Genomic DNA, 11,310 nt, shown 5'->3' with positions numbered 1-11,310 from the left:
AGTTTTTGACGGGAAGTGCTTTTGTAATACGGACCTAGACGCACAATATATAAGGAAAATGCTAAAAAGCCTTTTATTAGGAAGGAAAATGCATGAACTTGCAAATCATGTTCTCTCGCCGCCATCCCCTGAGTAACGGCGGAGGTCACATATAGGTGCGTAGAATTCTAGCGAGGCTAACTTCAGTCTCATGGTGGAAATCTTCTATGCATGAGACGGTCTATATGTGGATGTGTAAATTGCCAAAATATGTGACATCTAACGGTTTGATCCTCCCATAGTTACCAAACTCTCTCATCATGCACCCTACTAATTTACTCAGACAAAACCATTTATACTACTGCAATGGACAAGGCAGAATTTCGTTACCATGGTTGAAGGAAGGTGAAGCGTTAGGTTTCAAAATAAGATGAGCGTCGATTATTCTTCCAATAAAGAAAATAAGTCTCTTCTCTGAAAAAGATGAGTGTCATGTTGTGGTTTTTCTTGTTTTTGGAAAAGTTTTCTTTGAAAACAAAAGAAGATATTAAGAAAATATACGGTGAATCTAAAAGTAATTTTTCATAACAAAGCATATATATCTGAGAAATTGACATGTCATATAGTAGTATTTTTTAAATGACGTATTACGTAATGTTCTGCTAACCATGTTCACTCTTTTGTAGACCGAATTATGAAAGCAAGTATTTGCACATGTGTCTTGTGGCTCCTGAATTGCACATGCTTCTGATCTCTGGCAGCTCGTTTTGCTTCGCAAGCCAACCACTGACGATGGGGTTGAAGTTGAATCCACTTTCTCGGTTTTTGTTGGATCATGTCATAATCGAAGTTAAATTAGAAAACGCAGCATGCACATTATAATTTGTTATTTTTATTTTTTTCAAAGTAACCTGGTTTCATCAGTGAAATGCGGCTGTATCCTTTTCTCAAGCCAGCTAGTGAGAAATCTGATTCTTGGCAGAGAACACATTATTAATACTACGACAAAGATTATAAAAGAGAACCGTAAATTGCTGTTTGGTAGATTCCAAAAGCACACACCTTAATTAACGGACCAAAACCTCAAAAGAGGATGGAAACAGCGTACGTGATCTGACAAAAACAGCGTGCATTAGGGAATAAGGATGCATTTTAGCTTTTAGTGTGGTATAAGCTGCTTAAGAATCTTTAGAAACTTATAGCTCGGTTTGTTTTGTTCAAGAGATTTTCTGATTCAAATGAAAAAGAAAAAAAAAAGGTTGGTGGGTTTCTATGTTGGTTTGAAGCTATTAACTAATAAGCCATTCCTTGCTCTACCTCGAGGAAATCCCACCTTGCTTTAATTCTTTTAGATATTTCATAAAACAACATGATACCCAAACAAGACATATATGCTGCTGCTTTAATTTCCTCCCTTTTCCTCTTCCCTTGTACATTGCTTAAACAGAAGGGTCTCGTCTCATCTCTATTTCCATTTATATTCCTTCCCGTTAATAGATTATTAGGTACTGGGGAGCAAAATCTCTCATGTGCTCGTACATTTCAATTTCCATTTGTTCACCTTTTTTTTTTCTATATTTTATACTCTAGATAATCTAGCTGAATTAATTCTGCTCGGTGCTATTAAACTTCGACTTGTATAATAATCTGATTGTTCAATCAACCGCTTGTGAGAAGAACCAAATAAGACGGTTGTCATAGTGTTTAGCAATTTACTGAATTTAGAAATGATGGTGGCAAGTGAGCTACAAGGACTTTCCATGTCCCTGGGTTCAAAGAAGCCAACCTTCCACTTTGACAAGGATTTGTCTTCCTCATTCTCTGGTAGCAGAGTGAACTTGCTTCAATCAAAGAATGTAGTATCTGGTTTTCGTCCTGGAAAATTCTTTAGTGTCACACACAGAAACACAACCAGAAGATTTATGACTATGTCTACTCTTGCAGATGTTGCAAATGACTTTATGGTAACTTAACTTTCATTTTGCTTAGTGAGCGATGTCTTAGTTTATGTTAATTTTATGATATATTTAATGTTTCCTTGAACCATTCTGCTCCATTAAAATCTTTGGCCTTGATCACTGATTGATTATTGACTTGGACAAATTACAATTGCGTCTCTTAAAATTTAGTAGAATTCACATAGCCCTTCTCTTTTTACGTTACTCTGACCTCCCTTGATCTATATAACTACACTGTAAATCATGAGAGGCATGTGCTAACGTGAAGGTAAAAAAAGTAACAATGGTAGTGAGGGAAATTTTGTTAAACCTGTGAGTGTAATCTTCTTTATTTGTTTTAACCAGCACACTGGAAAGTGTACATTAATTTGCCTAGATATTATTGCATTTCAGTCCCTTCAATCACCGATACTTACAGGAAGAGAAGCCAACCCAAAGACTGTTGCATCGATCATATTAGGCGGAGGAGCTGGAACTCGTCTGTTCCCCCTTACTCAAAGAAGAGCTAAACCTGCTGTTAGTTATTAATTTCACAAACCTGTGTTTATATTTATATTTTATCACAGGCCTAGGCTTAAATTCATTCATCTGTATGTGATGCTCAGGTACCATTTGGAGGATGCTATAGACTAGTTGACATACCGATGAGTAATTGCATTAACAGTGGAATTAACAAAATTTACGTCCTCACTCAATATAACTCTCAGTCCCTCAACCGACACATTGCTCGAACATATAATTTAGGAGGTTGCATCAACTTTGGAGGTGGTTTTGTTGAGGTAAACAATCTTATATTATTAATTTATTATTCTTATCATTATGTTTTACCTTTCCTTTTTAGTTGTCTCAGCTTAAACACACTTATTGACAAGGTATACAGAAACTACAGAGTTTAATTTCTATGTAGGTAGTGCAAAAGTCAATTTTCTATATATGACAATTTGTAATTGAATGACAATGTAAAATCTCATTACATTGTCAATGCCTAAACCATTGTCTTTACTAAAAGTTTGTTATGATAGGTACTGGCTGCAACCCAAACACCTGGTGAATCAGGAAAAAAGTGGTTTCAGGGTACAGCCGATGCTGTAAGACAGTTCCTTTGGTTGTTTGAGGTATTGTATAAATCTTTTTCCTGTTCATAAAATTGTAGAGTTGGCAGAGTAGTCCATTTGTCCACAGATATAGGATTACCGCAAATGCAAGTGTTTAAAGATTATGCCCTTCTTACGTTTACAAAAACTGATTGAGTTTGTGGTACTTGAATAGGACGCTGATCACAAAAATATAGAGAACGTTCTGATATTGTGTGGTGATCAGCTCTATCGAATGGATTACATGGACATTGTGCAGGTTGGTATTAGTTGTTAATTTTATGCTTTTTGCTAATTCACTTTCTATGGATATTTCGCATGACAACTGATCTCACACTTGCAGAAGCACGTTAATTCATGTGCTGATATATCAGTATCTTGTCTCCCAGTGGATGGCAGGTATTCTATGTAAAGTTTGCTCTGTTCCAATGTACAATATTGGTTTCTGAAATATTCATATTTTCTTCATTTCCTTTGGCAGTCGGGCCTCTGATTTTGGATTGGTGAAGGTTGATGAAAGAGGACGGATATGTCAGTTCTTAGAAAAACCTAAGGGCGAATTGTTAAGATCTATGGTTGTTACTTTTCCAATCTCCTGTTAAAAGACTGAGTAATAATCTACTGCAGTTGTCAAAATCTCCTGTCTCTGATTAAAGTACTTGTTTTCATAGCATGTAGATACGAGTATTTTTGGAATATCAGCTCAAGAAGCAAGAAAATTTCCATACATCGCGTCAATGGGTATATATGTGTTCAAAATAGATGTTCTGCTAAAAGTTCTAAGGTAAAGAAAAATTCCCTGTTGGTTCTTGTTTCCTCATTTTAAGTAGAACTATCAGTTACCTAGATTTTCCTACTATATCTTGGTAACATCCTGAAACTTGTCACTCCCAAGAGCGACTCCGATTATAATTAAGAACAAAAACAATAACCAAGCCTTATTCTAATGGGCATGGTTGGTTGCCTTACCTGATCCAACAATCACATTAGACTCTACAAGAAAAATTTGTTATAACTTGTAATCTATTATTGTGGTTTTCATTCTTCTTATATAATAAATTCGCAGGGGCTGTTATCCTAATGCAAATGATTTTGGATCTGAGGTCATTCCCTTGGCTGCAAGAGATTTTAATGTCCAGGTAGTTGCTCAGTGTAAAAACTACTGAAGTTGTAAAAATTGTTTTAGCTGAAGAATTTTGCCAAATATTCTATGAATCTAGTTTTTGATGAATGCATAGTAATGAAGGATGGCCCATGGATTTGATCACAGGCATGTCTTTTCAATGGTTATTGGGAAGATATTGGGACTATAAAATCTTTCTTTGATGCGAACTTGGCTCTTATGGACCAGGTAGGTTTGTTAGTATTTAAGTTATAGGTCTCAATCAATCAGAAAACCAAATCCACTGAGTTTACACAAGCTGCAATTTATTGTTCTTCCATGTTGAAGCCGCCCAAGTTTCAGTTGTATGACCAGTCCAAGCCTATTTTTACTTGTCCTCGGTTCCTACCACCAACTAAAATGGAGAAGTGTCAGGTAAATAAAATTATTAAATTTAGTTCATATACTTTAATTACGTGATTCTGACAGAAACTAATGAGACTGTGCAATAACGTCAATTGTAGGTAATTAACTCTTTGATTTCAGATGGTTGCTTTTTGAAAGAGTGCACAGTACAACATTCCATTGTGGGAATTCGATCACGGCTTGATTCTGGAGTGCAGATAAAGGTAATCTTCCTTTATTGCAACATTTTGTATAACGAGCAAAGCTCTATCTTTCCCAAGTTCTCACCATATTTCACTTCCTTTATTTTATTTTTATCAAAAATATTGGAGTGAATCAGTATTTCCTGTTCAATTTCTCTTAACCTGACATGAAACCATATGAATCACATTTACAAACACTTTTCAGGATACCATGATCATGGGTGCTGACTATTACCAAACAGAAGCTGAAATTGCTTCCCTTGTAGCAGCGGGAAATGTTCCAATAGGCATTGGGAAAAATACAAAAATTGTGTAAGAATCCAGAAAATGCTTTCAAATATTTTCACATTATACAGCATACTGCATGAAAAAATTTGCATGGTGTTGAATTATACTAATCATTACATTGGCATGCCTTTAAACAACTACTGTTCTACAGTAGAAATGTAGTGAGAGGGATTTATATGATATATCCATGTGGACTTTTAGAACTGTTTCCGCCTCGTGTTTTGTCCTTTTTACACAGCATGCTAGTCTGTTCTTATAACTCTTGCTGGAATCTTATATGCAGGAATTGTATAATTGACAAAAACGCAAGAATTGGAAACAATGTAATTATTGCAAACAAAGACGTAAGTAATAACTTAGTTGTCAAAGTGCTCTACTTTTGGAAGTTTTTCTTGTTATTCTTGATGTTTTATTGGGGCAAATGATTCCTTCAATTGGTGAATGAGATGTTTGTTTCTCTTACATGTTATGACTTGCATCCTTGTTTACAGGCCAAACATACAACTTCATTTTATACATTTTAGCTGAATTTAATCCCTCCCGATTATATATATTCACTTGTGTGTGTAGGTTAATTCGACGATAGCATCCTTTTGAGAAAACTTCCACAACCGCTTATAACTATATAGACAGAAAATAATATGCTATAGATTAACGAATTAAGAATAGTTCTAAAAATTATTAGTAGTATTCTTTTTTTTAGAAAAACAATGATTAAGAATATATACTTTGTTTGGTAGAAGAATTTGTCTTTAGTACCATGTAAATCATCGTGAAAGAAAAAAGAGAGGGATTATCGGTAAAAAAAATCAGTGAAAAAAAAAACACTTTTTTTTTTTTTACGAATGGTTAAATTACTGATTTCTTACTCTTTAAAAAAATCCCATTCTCCTTATTGATAAATTAATACGTGTTACATTCTTTTTAGTCTGAACTATCTTTTTAAATACATTTTTCTTTTTATGTTTGTGCAGTTCACAATTCCCTGGCAATTTTTTTGTTCATTAGGTGTGTTAAAAGATAAAATAAAAATGATCAAATTTTAAATTTGATGATAAAAGTGTGAAAATTTTAGTTGTATCTTCCAAAGTCTTAGGGTGAAAACAGCTTTTAGGTTATTTAAAAAATATGTTAGGTTTAATAAGTCATCGATTTATGTAAAACATTCATACGTTTTTATTAATACTATATATACATATTAGTTATTTATTTGTTCATATTTAAAATGTAAAGTTGTTGACATTGAAGAATAAATCTGACTCATTTAAATGTCTTGTTTCAAGATCTGTATTCAACGAAAAGTTAAATGAAGTTACTTTGAACATAACTCTAAAAGAGATATGCTTCTATATTTACAATTCATTTTCTTCAATTTTTATCACTCTAACGAGTCACTAGTTTTAGCTATATATATTTTTTAATTAAGGGTAATTTGATTTTTACTCTTATTTTATCATAGATATTATTTAGCCCTTAAAGACACATGTATACTGTATAAATAAATTAGACTACACTATATATATATATATATATATATATATATATATATATATATATATATATATATATATATATTTAAATTTTCATAATTTTAGTTTAATTTTTCAAGAAAATTCATCGGAGGAGCTTAAAATTTATAGTATCAAAGTTTTTTTTTTTTTTAAGAAACAGAGCTATAAGAAGATTAGAACAAGTCAATCTTTAAAAAGACTTGTTATAGATTTAAAAGAAGAGAGGGCACATTATATATAGTTAACACACTGAAGTGAGACAATGATGGGATGAATTTCTTTGTAAACAGAGGGAGATAATAAAAAATAAATTATTATTTTTTGCAAAAGTAAAAGTTAATTCACACACAACTTTTATGGTGTTTAAAAAATTAAAATATATAAGTGAATTGTAATCTACAGTAAAATTTATTGCACTCAATTTTCTTATTATAAGAAGTTCATAAAGGTGCTATAATTTTTAAACAAAGATTGAGTATTAAAAATTATGTATAAATGCTTGAGTATCCTTTGAGAAGAACTTAGCATAGTTTAGAGTAATATAGGCAAAGGTGGTGTTACTGTTTTGATTAGAACATTAAGTGACAGTTGCAGTTGTGATGCAGAATGTGCAGGAAGCAGACAGAGGATCAGAGGGGTTTTATATTCGATCAGGAATCGTTGTGGTGTTAAAAGACTCTGAAATAACCAATGATACAATCATTTAATCATCACTTCATTTTTTCACTCAGAATAAAGGGTTAGCTCAAGCATCAATTTTTGAATCTTCTTCAATCATGGGAATCAAAGAAACTACACATTTATTTCACACTTCCTTCAACATTTTTGTTGGCTCATTCAACAGAACAGCCAACAAAATTGTTCGGCAATCAAATTCTTTCTATACCTTTATTTGTATGGCTGATATAAGCCAAAATGGTTAAAGATTAGCTGAGATTATTTGCAAGATTGAATATTACTTTTAGTTTAAAAGAAATCGATCACAGAAATAAAAGAAGCATATCTCATTCTGGTATAATCATCAACTATATCCAATATGCAAGCATCAGTATAGTTCATTTTTACCAATCTCTAACTTTCTGAGGAATCTTCCTTACATTGAAGTGTACAGTTCCATGCTAACAACTTCTTAACATTTCTTGATTGTCTATTACAAAAAAACCTCAATGCTTTCATACTCTTAAATAATACGCCACCTCCTTTTTCTGCATAAACCTCTTTTAAAGCAATCAACCTTGAATCTATGCATGCATCAGTACTAATCCTTTATGAACTGACTTTTACTTAGTTAACCTTGAAGCACAAAATAATACATAACAACACAGACTTTTAAATTTAATTGCTTTATTATTTTGTACAGCAGCATCACAGAACAGAGAATGGTGTTATCTCAATCAACTTGTGAAAAACTGAAAAGCTTTTAACTGATCACCTTGTTGTAGCTGTACCATCTCCCTGCCTTGAATTTTAAAGACTTTCATTAACCAAAAGAAACTGAAGCAATTTCCATTAGTATTAGAAAATTTCAATCAACTGGAAATCTACCATTAAAGTCAGTAAGTAACACAAGGCATGAATTTGTCTGTCCCTTTCCCCATATTCTTTTTGACATAAAAAATCATGTTAAAATTCAACACCATCATCCTTTATAATAAATGCTCCAACATCTTTACAAATGAAGGTTTAATCCATTCTTTTGTAGCCATCGCTGTCCTTAACAGCATCATCTTCCTCAAGAAAACTTTTTCAGTAAAAAACATCAGACAACTTCCTTAATTTCTTCTGGATTCACGCTCCATCTCCCATTTATTTCCAGCCCATAATTATTCCCCATTTGCATATTTATGCTAGTAATAAGAATAATGCAGTGCTCTCCATCATCACCGACTTGCAACCACTTTATTTTGTTTTTGTATTTTTGTTTTTGGCCTAATCACGCACTGAATTTATTAGACACAAAACTCAGTTTAGCTACCTCATTTATTAATTAAAAGGGTCCGTTTGAGTTTTCAATTTTGATAGAATTGATTTCTCTGTAACATTTATTTTGAGAAAACTAATTTGTATTGCCGTGTATTACGACATCTCAGTTAGAAATGAATTGATGAGACATGATTTTATTATTTGGTCGCTAAACTCAAATTGTTTACCAGTATATAATTCTCTTATCTTACCCCCATAATTAACCCAAAGGAAAGCTTAAGTTTTTGCTTAATATCTATAATGAAATACACATATCCACCACAGAAATATTGAAAAAGGAAAAGCAGTTACGTGATTGTGTAACATGAATATATACTACAGTGTAACGTGACTCAAAATTATGAATGCTGTAAAAACAGTCACAAAGAAATGAACATTCATTTTCGTACATATTAAGGAAAATGCTTACAAACTGTCCCTGATATATATCATTGGACCCATATATATATATATATATATATATAATTCCTTCACTCGCTTTAATTTGTTAACACCACATGGTATTTTCCTAGGAACACGTCCAGTAAGGGGAATATATGTTGTAACATACTACATAAATGGATGTGAGGTAGTGGTGGAATTTAATGGTTTTGTACTAAGCAATACTTGACATTTTGTGGGATTGTTGATCAATAATTCTGGTGGTTGAAGGACTGTTCTGGAAGACAATTTCATAACCATCATAGAAATTGTCCATTCCTTGAGCCATGAGCTGCCAAAAAAGCCCTCCAGCACAGGGTCCCCCACTGATAGCATTACTGTATATTGCATTATACATTTTGCTCAAGTAACTATCCCTTTCAGCCACACTGTATGACCTACATGACTTCCCAAATTCACCAACGACAATAGGCTTCCCAAGAACATTTTTCGAATCCTCAATGTGCTTTTGTAGCCACTCGTCAACGAATGCAACCTGAGCAGCTTCATTTGAGCCTGGCAGCCTGCATGCACATTATATTATAATTATTATTACTTTTCTTCTTACTATTAATTTATAAGTGAAAACATATATAGATATATACATAATTATTATTATATGTCGTACGTACCATTGTTCAGGGTAGAGATGCATGGTGGCAAAATCGACATGATGAACTAGGTTGTTAGAAATGAAATCAGTGCCAATAAGTTGGTACCCAGGATTGATTTGTTTTTTATCTTCACCATAGAACCCTTCGAGTCCTATTTCAAGCAAATGATTGCTATCGATGGATTTGACGTATGCAGCCATCTCAATCACCCATTCCTGCAAATGCATGACATACATATAGTAATATTCAGTAGCATATATATAATAATTATATATATCTATATTTGAATGATTAACAACCAAGTTTAATTATTTTTATATATTCTTCACATTCGCAGCGATAATATTGAATAATCGGTGGCCTGTTTTCATTTGGGAATCTTGAATTGAAGGAAAGGAATAAGATGACAAGTGTAATTATATATATGCAATATGCTGTCAAAAATATCAAGAAAGAAAGCCAAACAAAAGCAATCACATAGTGTTGCGTATGTGGCCAGTTATTGTGCATATATATATGTACTATGATGTTTGGTAATATCTAAACTATAGTAGTAGCACGAGAGCAACCGATAAAGGACCTGAACAACTTTTCCGGAGTTGTCGTGTTGGCAACGGGGTTCGTTCATAAGTTCCCATGCAAATATGGCAGGATCGTCCTTATATGCCACCCCACTTACTGTGTTTTTTCTCGTCAGCACAGCCTGCGTATTTTTAAACCACCAAGAATTAGTTACCAATTTAATTAACAAAGTGAAATTTGAATTAGGTGATGAACATCATTATTTTTTAAACACATAAAAAGTTGTAAACTAATAATGAATCTACGAGATTGATTAGTGTTTGGATAAAAAAGCATTAAACTTGTCATTTAGTAATAATATATAATTTGACAGTGAGAGGTGGTGATGTTTATATTTCTAGAAAACGTAATTATGGTTGCAACGGCAGAAACTACACGCAAAGAATTAGGTGGTCCACCACTACTATAGTTGTTGTGGCTATGCTGGTGTGCATGCATGGTTGGATATAGGTACCTTGATATGGTTTTTGAAGTGTTGTTTGGCCAAAGGATGCGTAAAGAAATCATCTTCAGTGTTCACGTACTCACCATGCTGCTTCACCCATTCCACGTACTGATTTTTCCCACCAAAATCTTTCCAGTTGTTCACCAAGCTCAGTATCAATCGTACACCATTTTTTCCCGCTTCTGATATCACAAAGTCCAATCCCTACGCAACACGCATGCACTACTTCATCACCATGGAATTTCATTACAAAGAAATCTTAATGGAAGATGGATTCAGTTAATATATATACTGACCCTGAATACTTTCTCGTCGTACGAACCAGGAGAAACCTGAAGGGCTCTGTAAGCTCCATCGTTGAAAGCCCAAGTTCTGGCAACGGTTAAGCCATGGCTGGAAGCTTGTTGCAAAACGGAAGTGACCTTGGGCCTCGTTGCTGGGTCAGATGCCATTAACATTAACCAGTAAGCATTGAATCCGTTGAAGTAGAAACGCTTGTTGTTCAGAACAAAGTTGGTGCCGCTTCGTCGAACGAAGCCACCGTTCTGAACTAAATTGCGTGCTGAGTCACGATGATCAACACCTTCCTCGCACACCACATTTTGAACAGCCACCATGGCTACCATAAAAGCACCCATCAACACCATGCTTTTGAGACCTCCTTCCCAACCCATTGTTTCGCTTCCTGATGAGAATGAAGTCAGAATAAAATATATCACTACCAAT

At 33.7% G+C, this 11,310-nt stretch overlaps 2 protein-coding genes across 2 annotated transcripts in view; one reads left to right on the top strand and one right to left on the bottom strand.

Moving 5' to 3' along the window:
• Window positions 1–9: 9 nt before the first annotated feature.
• On the top strand, window positions 10–7,696 carry LOC106757210 (glucose-1-phosphate adenylyltransferase large subunit 1). Its single transcript, XM_014639830.2, has 16 exons — window positions 10–384; window positions 666–1,943; window positions 2,331–2,453; window positions 2,543–2,716; window positions 2,960–3,052; window positions 3,207–3,290; window positions 3,375–3,430; window positions 3,513–3,606; window positions 3,703–3,815; window positions 4,098–4,170; window positions 4,302–4,382; window positions 4,482–4,568; window positions 4,658–4,762; window positions 4,947–5,053; window positions 5,313–5,373; window positions 7,146–7,696. The coding sequence occupies exons 2-16, from the start codon at window positions 1,707–1,709 to the stop codon at window positions 7,245–7,247; spliced, it is 1,590 nt and encodes a 529-aa protein (XP_014495316.1). The 5' UTR covers window positions 10–384; window positions 666–1,706; the 3' UTR covers window positions 7,248–7,696.
• Window positions 7,697–8,890: 1,194 nt separating this feature from the next.
• LOC106758007 (mannan endo-1,4-beta-mannosidase 4) overlaps window positions 8,891–11,310 on the bottom strand; it is a 3,431-nt gene continuing 1,011 nt past the window's right edge. The window contains exons 2-6 of the mRNA XM_014640889.2: window positions 10,881–11,269; window positions 10,594–10,788; window positions 10,138–10,260; window positions 9,576–9,772; window positions 8,891–9,467 (exon numbers count right to left, since the gene is read on the bottom strand). Coding sequence (XP_014496375.1) covers window positions 9,119–9,467; window positions 9,576–9,772; window positions 10,138–10,260; window positions 10,594–10,788; window positions 10,881–11,258 — 1,242 coding nt within the window. The 5' untranslated portion in view covers window positions 11,259–11,269 and the 3' untranslated portion in view covers window positions 8,891–9,118. The remainder of the gene's footprint in view (window positions 9,468–9,575; window positions 9,773–10,137; window positions 10,261–10,593; window positions 10,789–10,880; window positions 11,270–11,310) is intronic.

This window comes from Vigna radiata, chromosome 3 (genome assembly GCF_000741045.1).
Source record: "Vigna radiata var. radiata cultivar VC1973A chromosome 3, Vradiata_ver6, whole genome shotgun sequence".
Lineage (NCBI taxonomy): Eukaryota > Viridiplantae > Streptophyta > Magnoliopsida > Fabales > Fabaceae > Vigna > Vigna radiata.
The sequence above is the reverse complement of the archived record's forward strand: the minus strand, read 5'-3'. Positions and strand labels throughout refer to the sequence as shown.

Bases quoted from the DNA above. Each gene is read 5' to 3' on its own strand.
- LOC106757210 (XM_014639830.2), top strand. From the start codon at position 1,707: ATGATGGTGGCAAGTGAGCTACAAGGACTTTCCATGTCCCTGGGTTCA. The intron at 3,053-3,206 runs GTATTGTATAAA...GTACTTGAATAG, and splicing joins AGTTCCTTTGGTTGTTTGAG to GACGCTGATCACAAAAATAT. The intron at 3,291-3,374 runs GTTGGTATTAGT...TCACACTTGCAG, and splicing joins ATTACATGGACATTGTGCAG to AAGCACGTTAATTCATGTGC.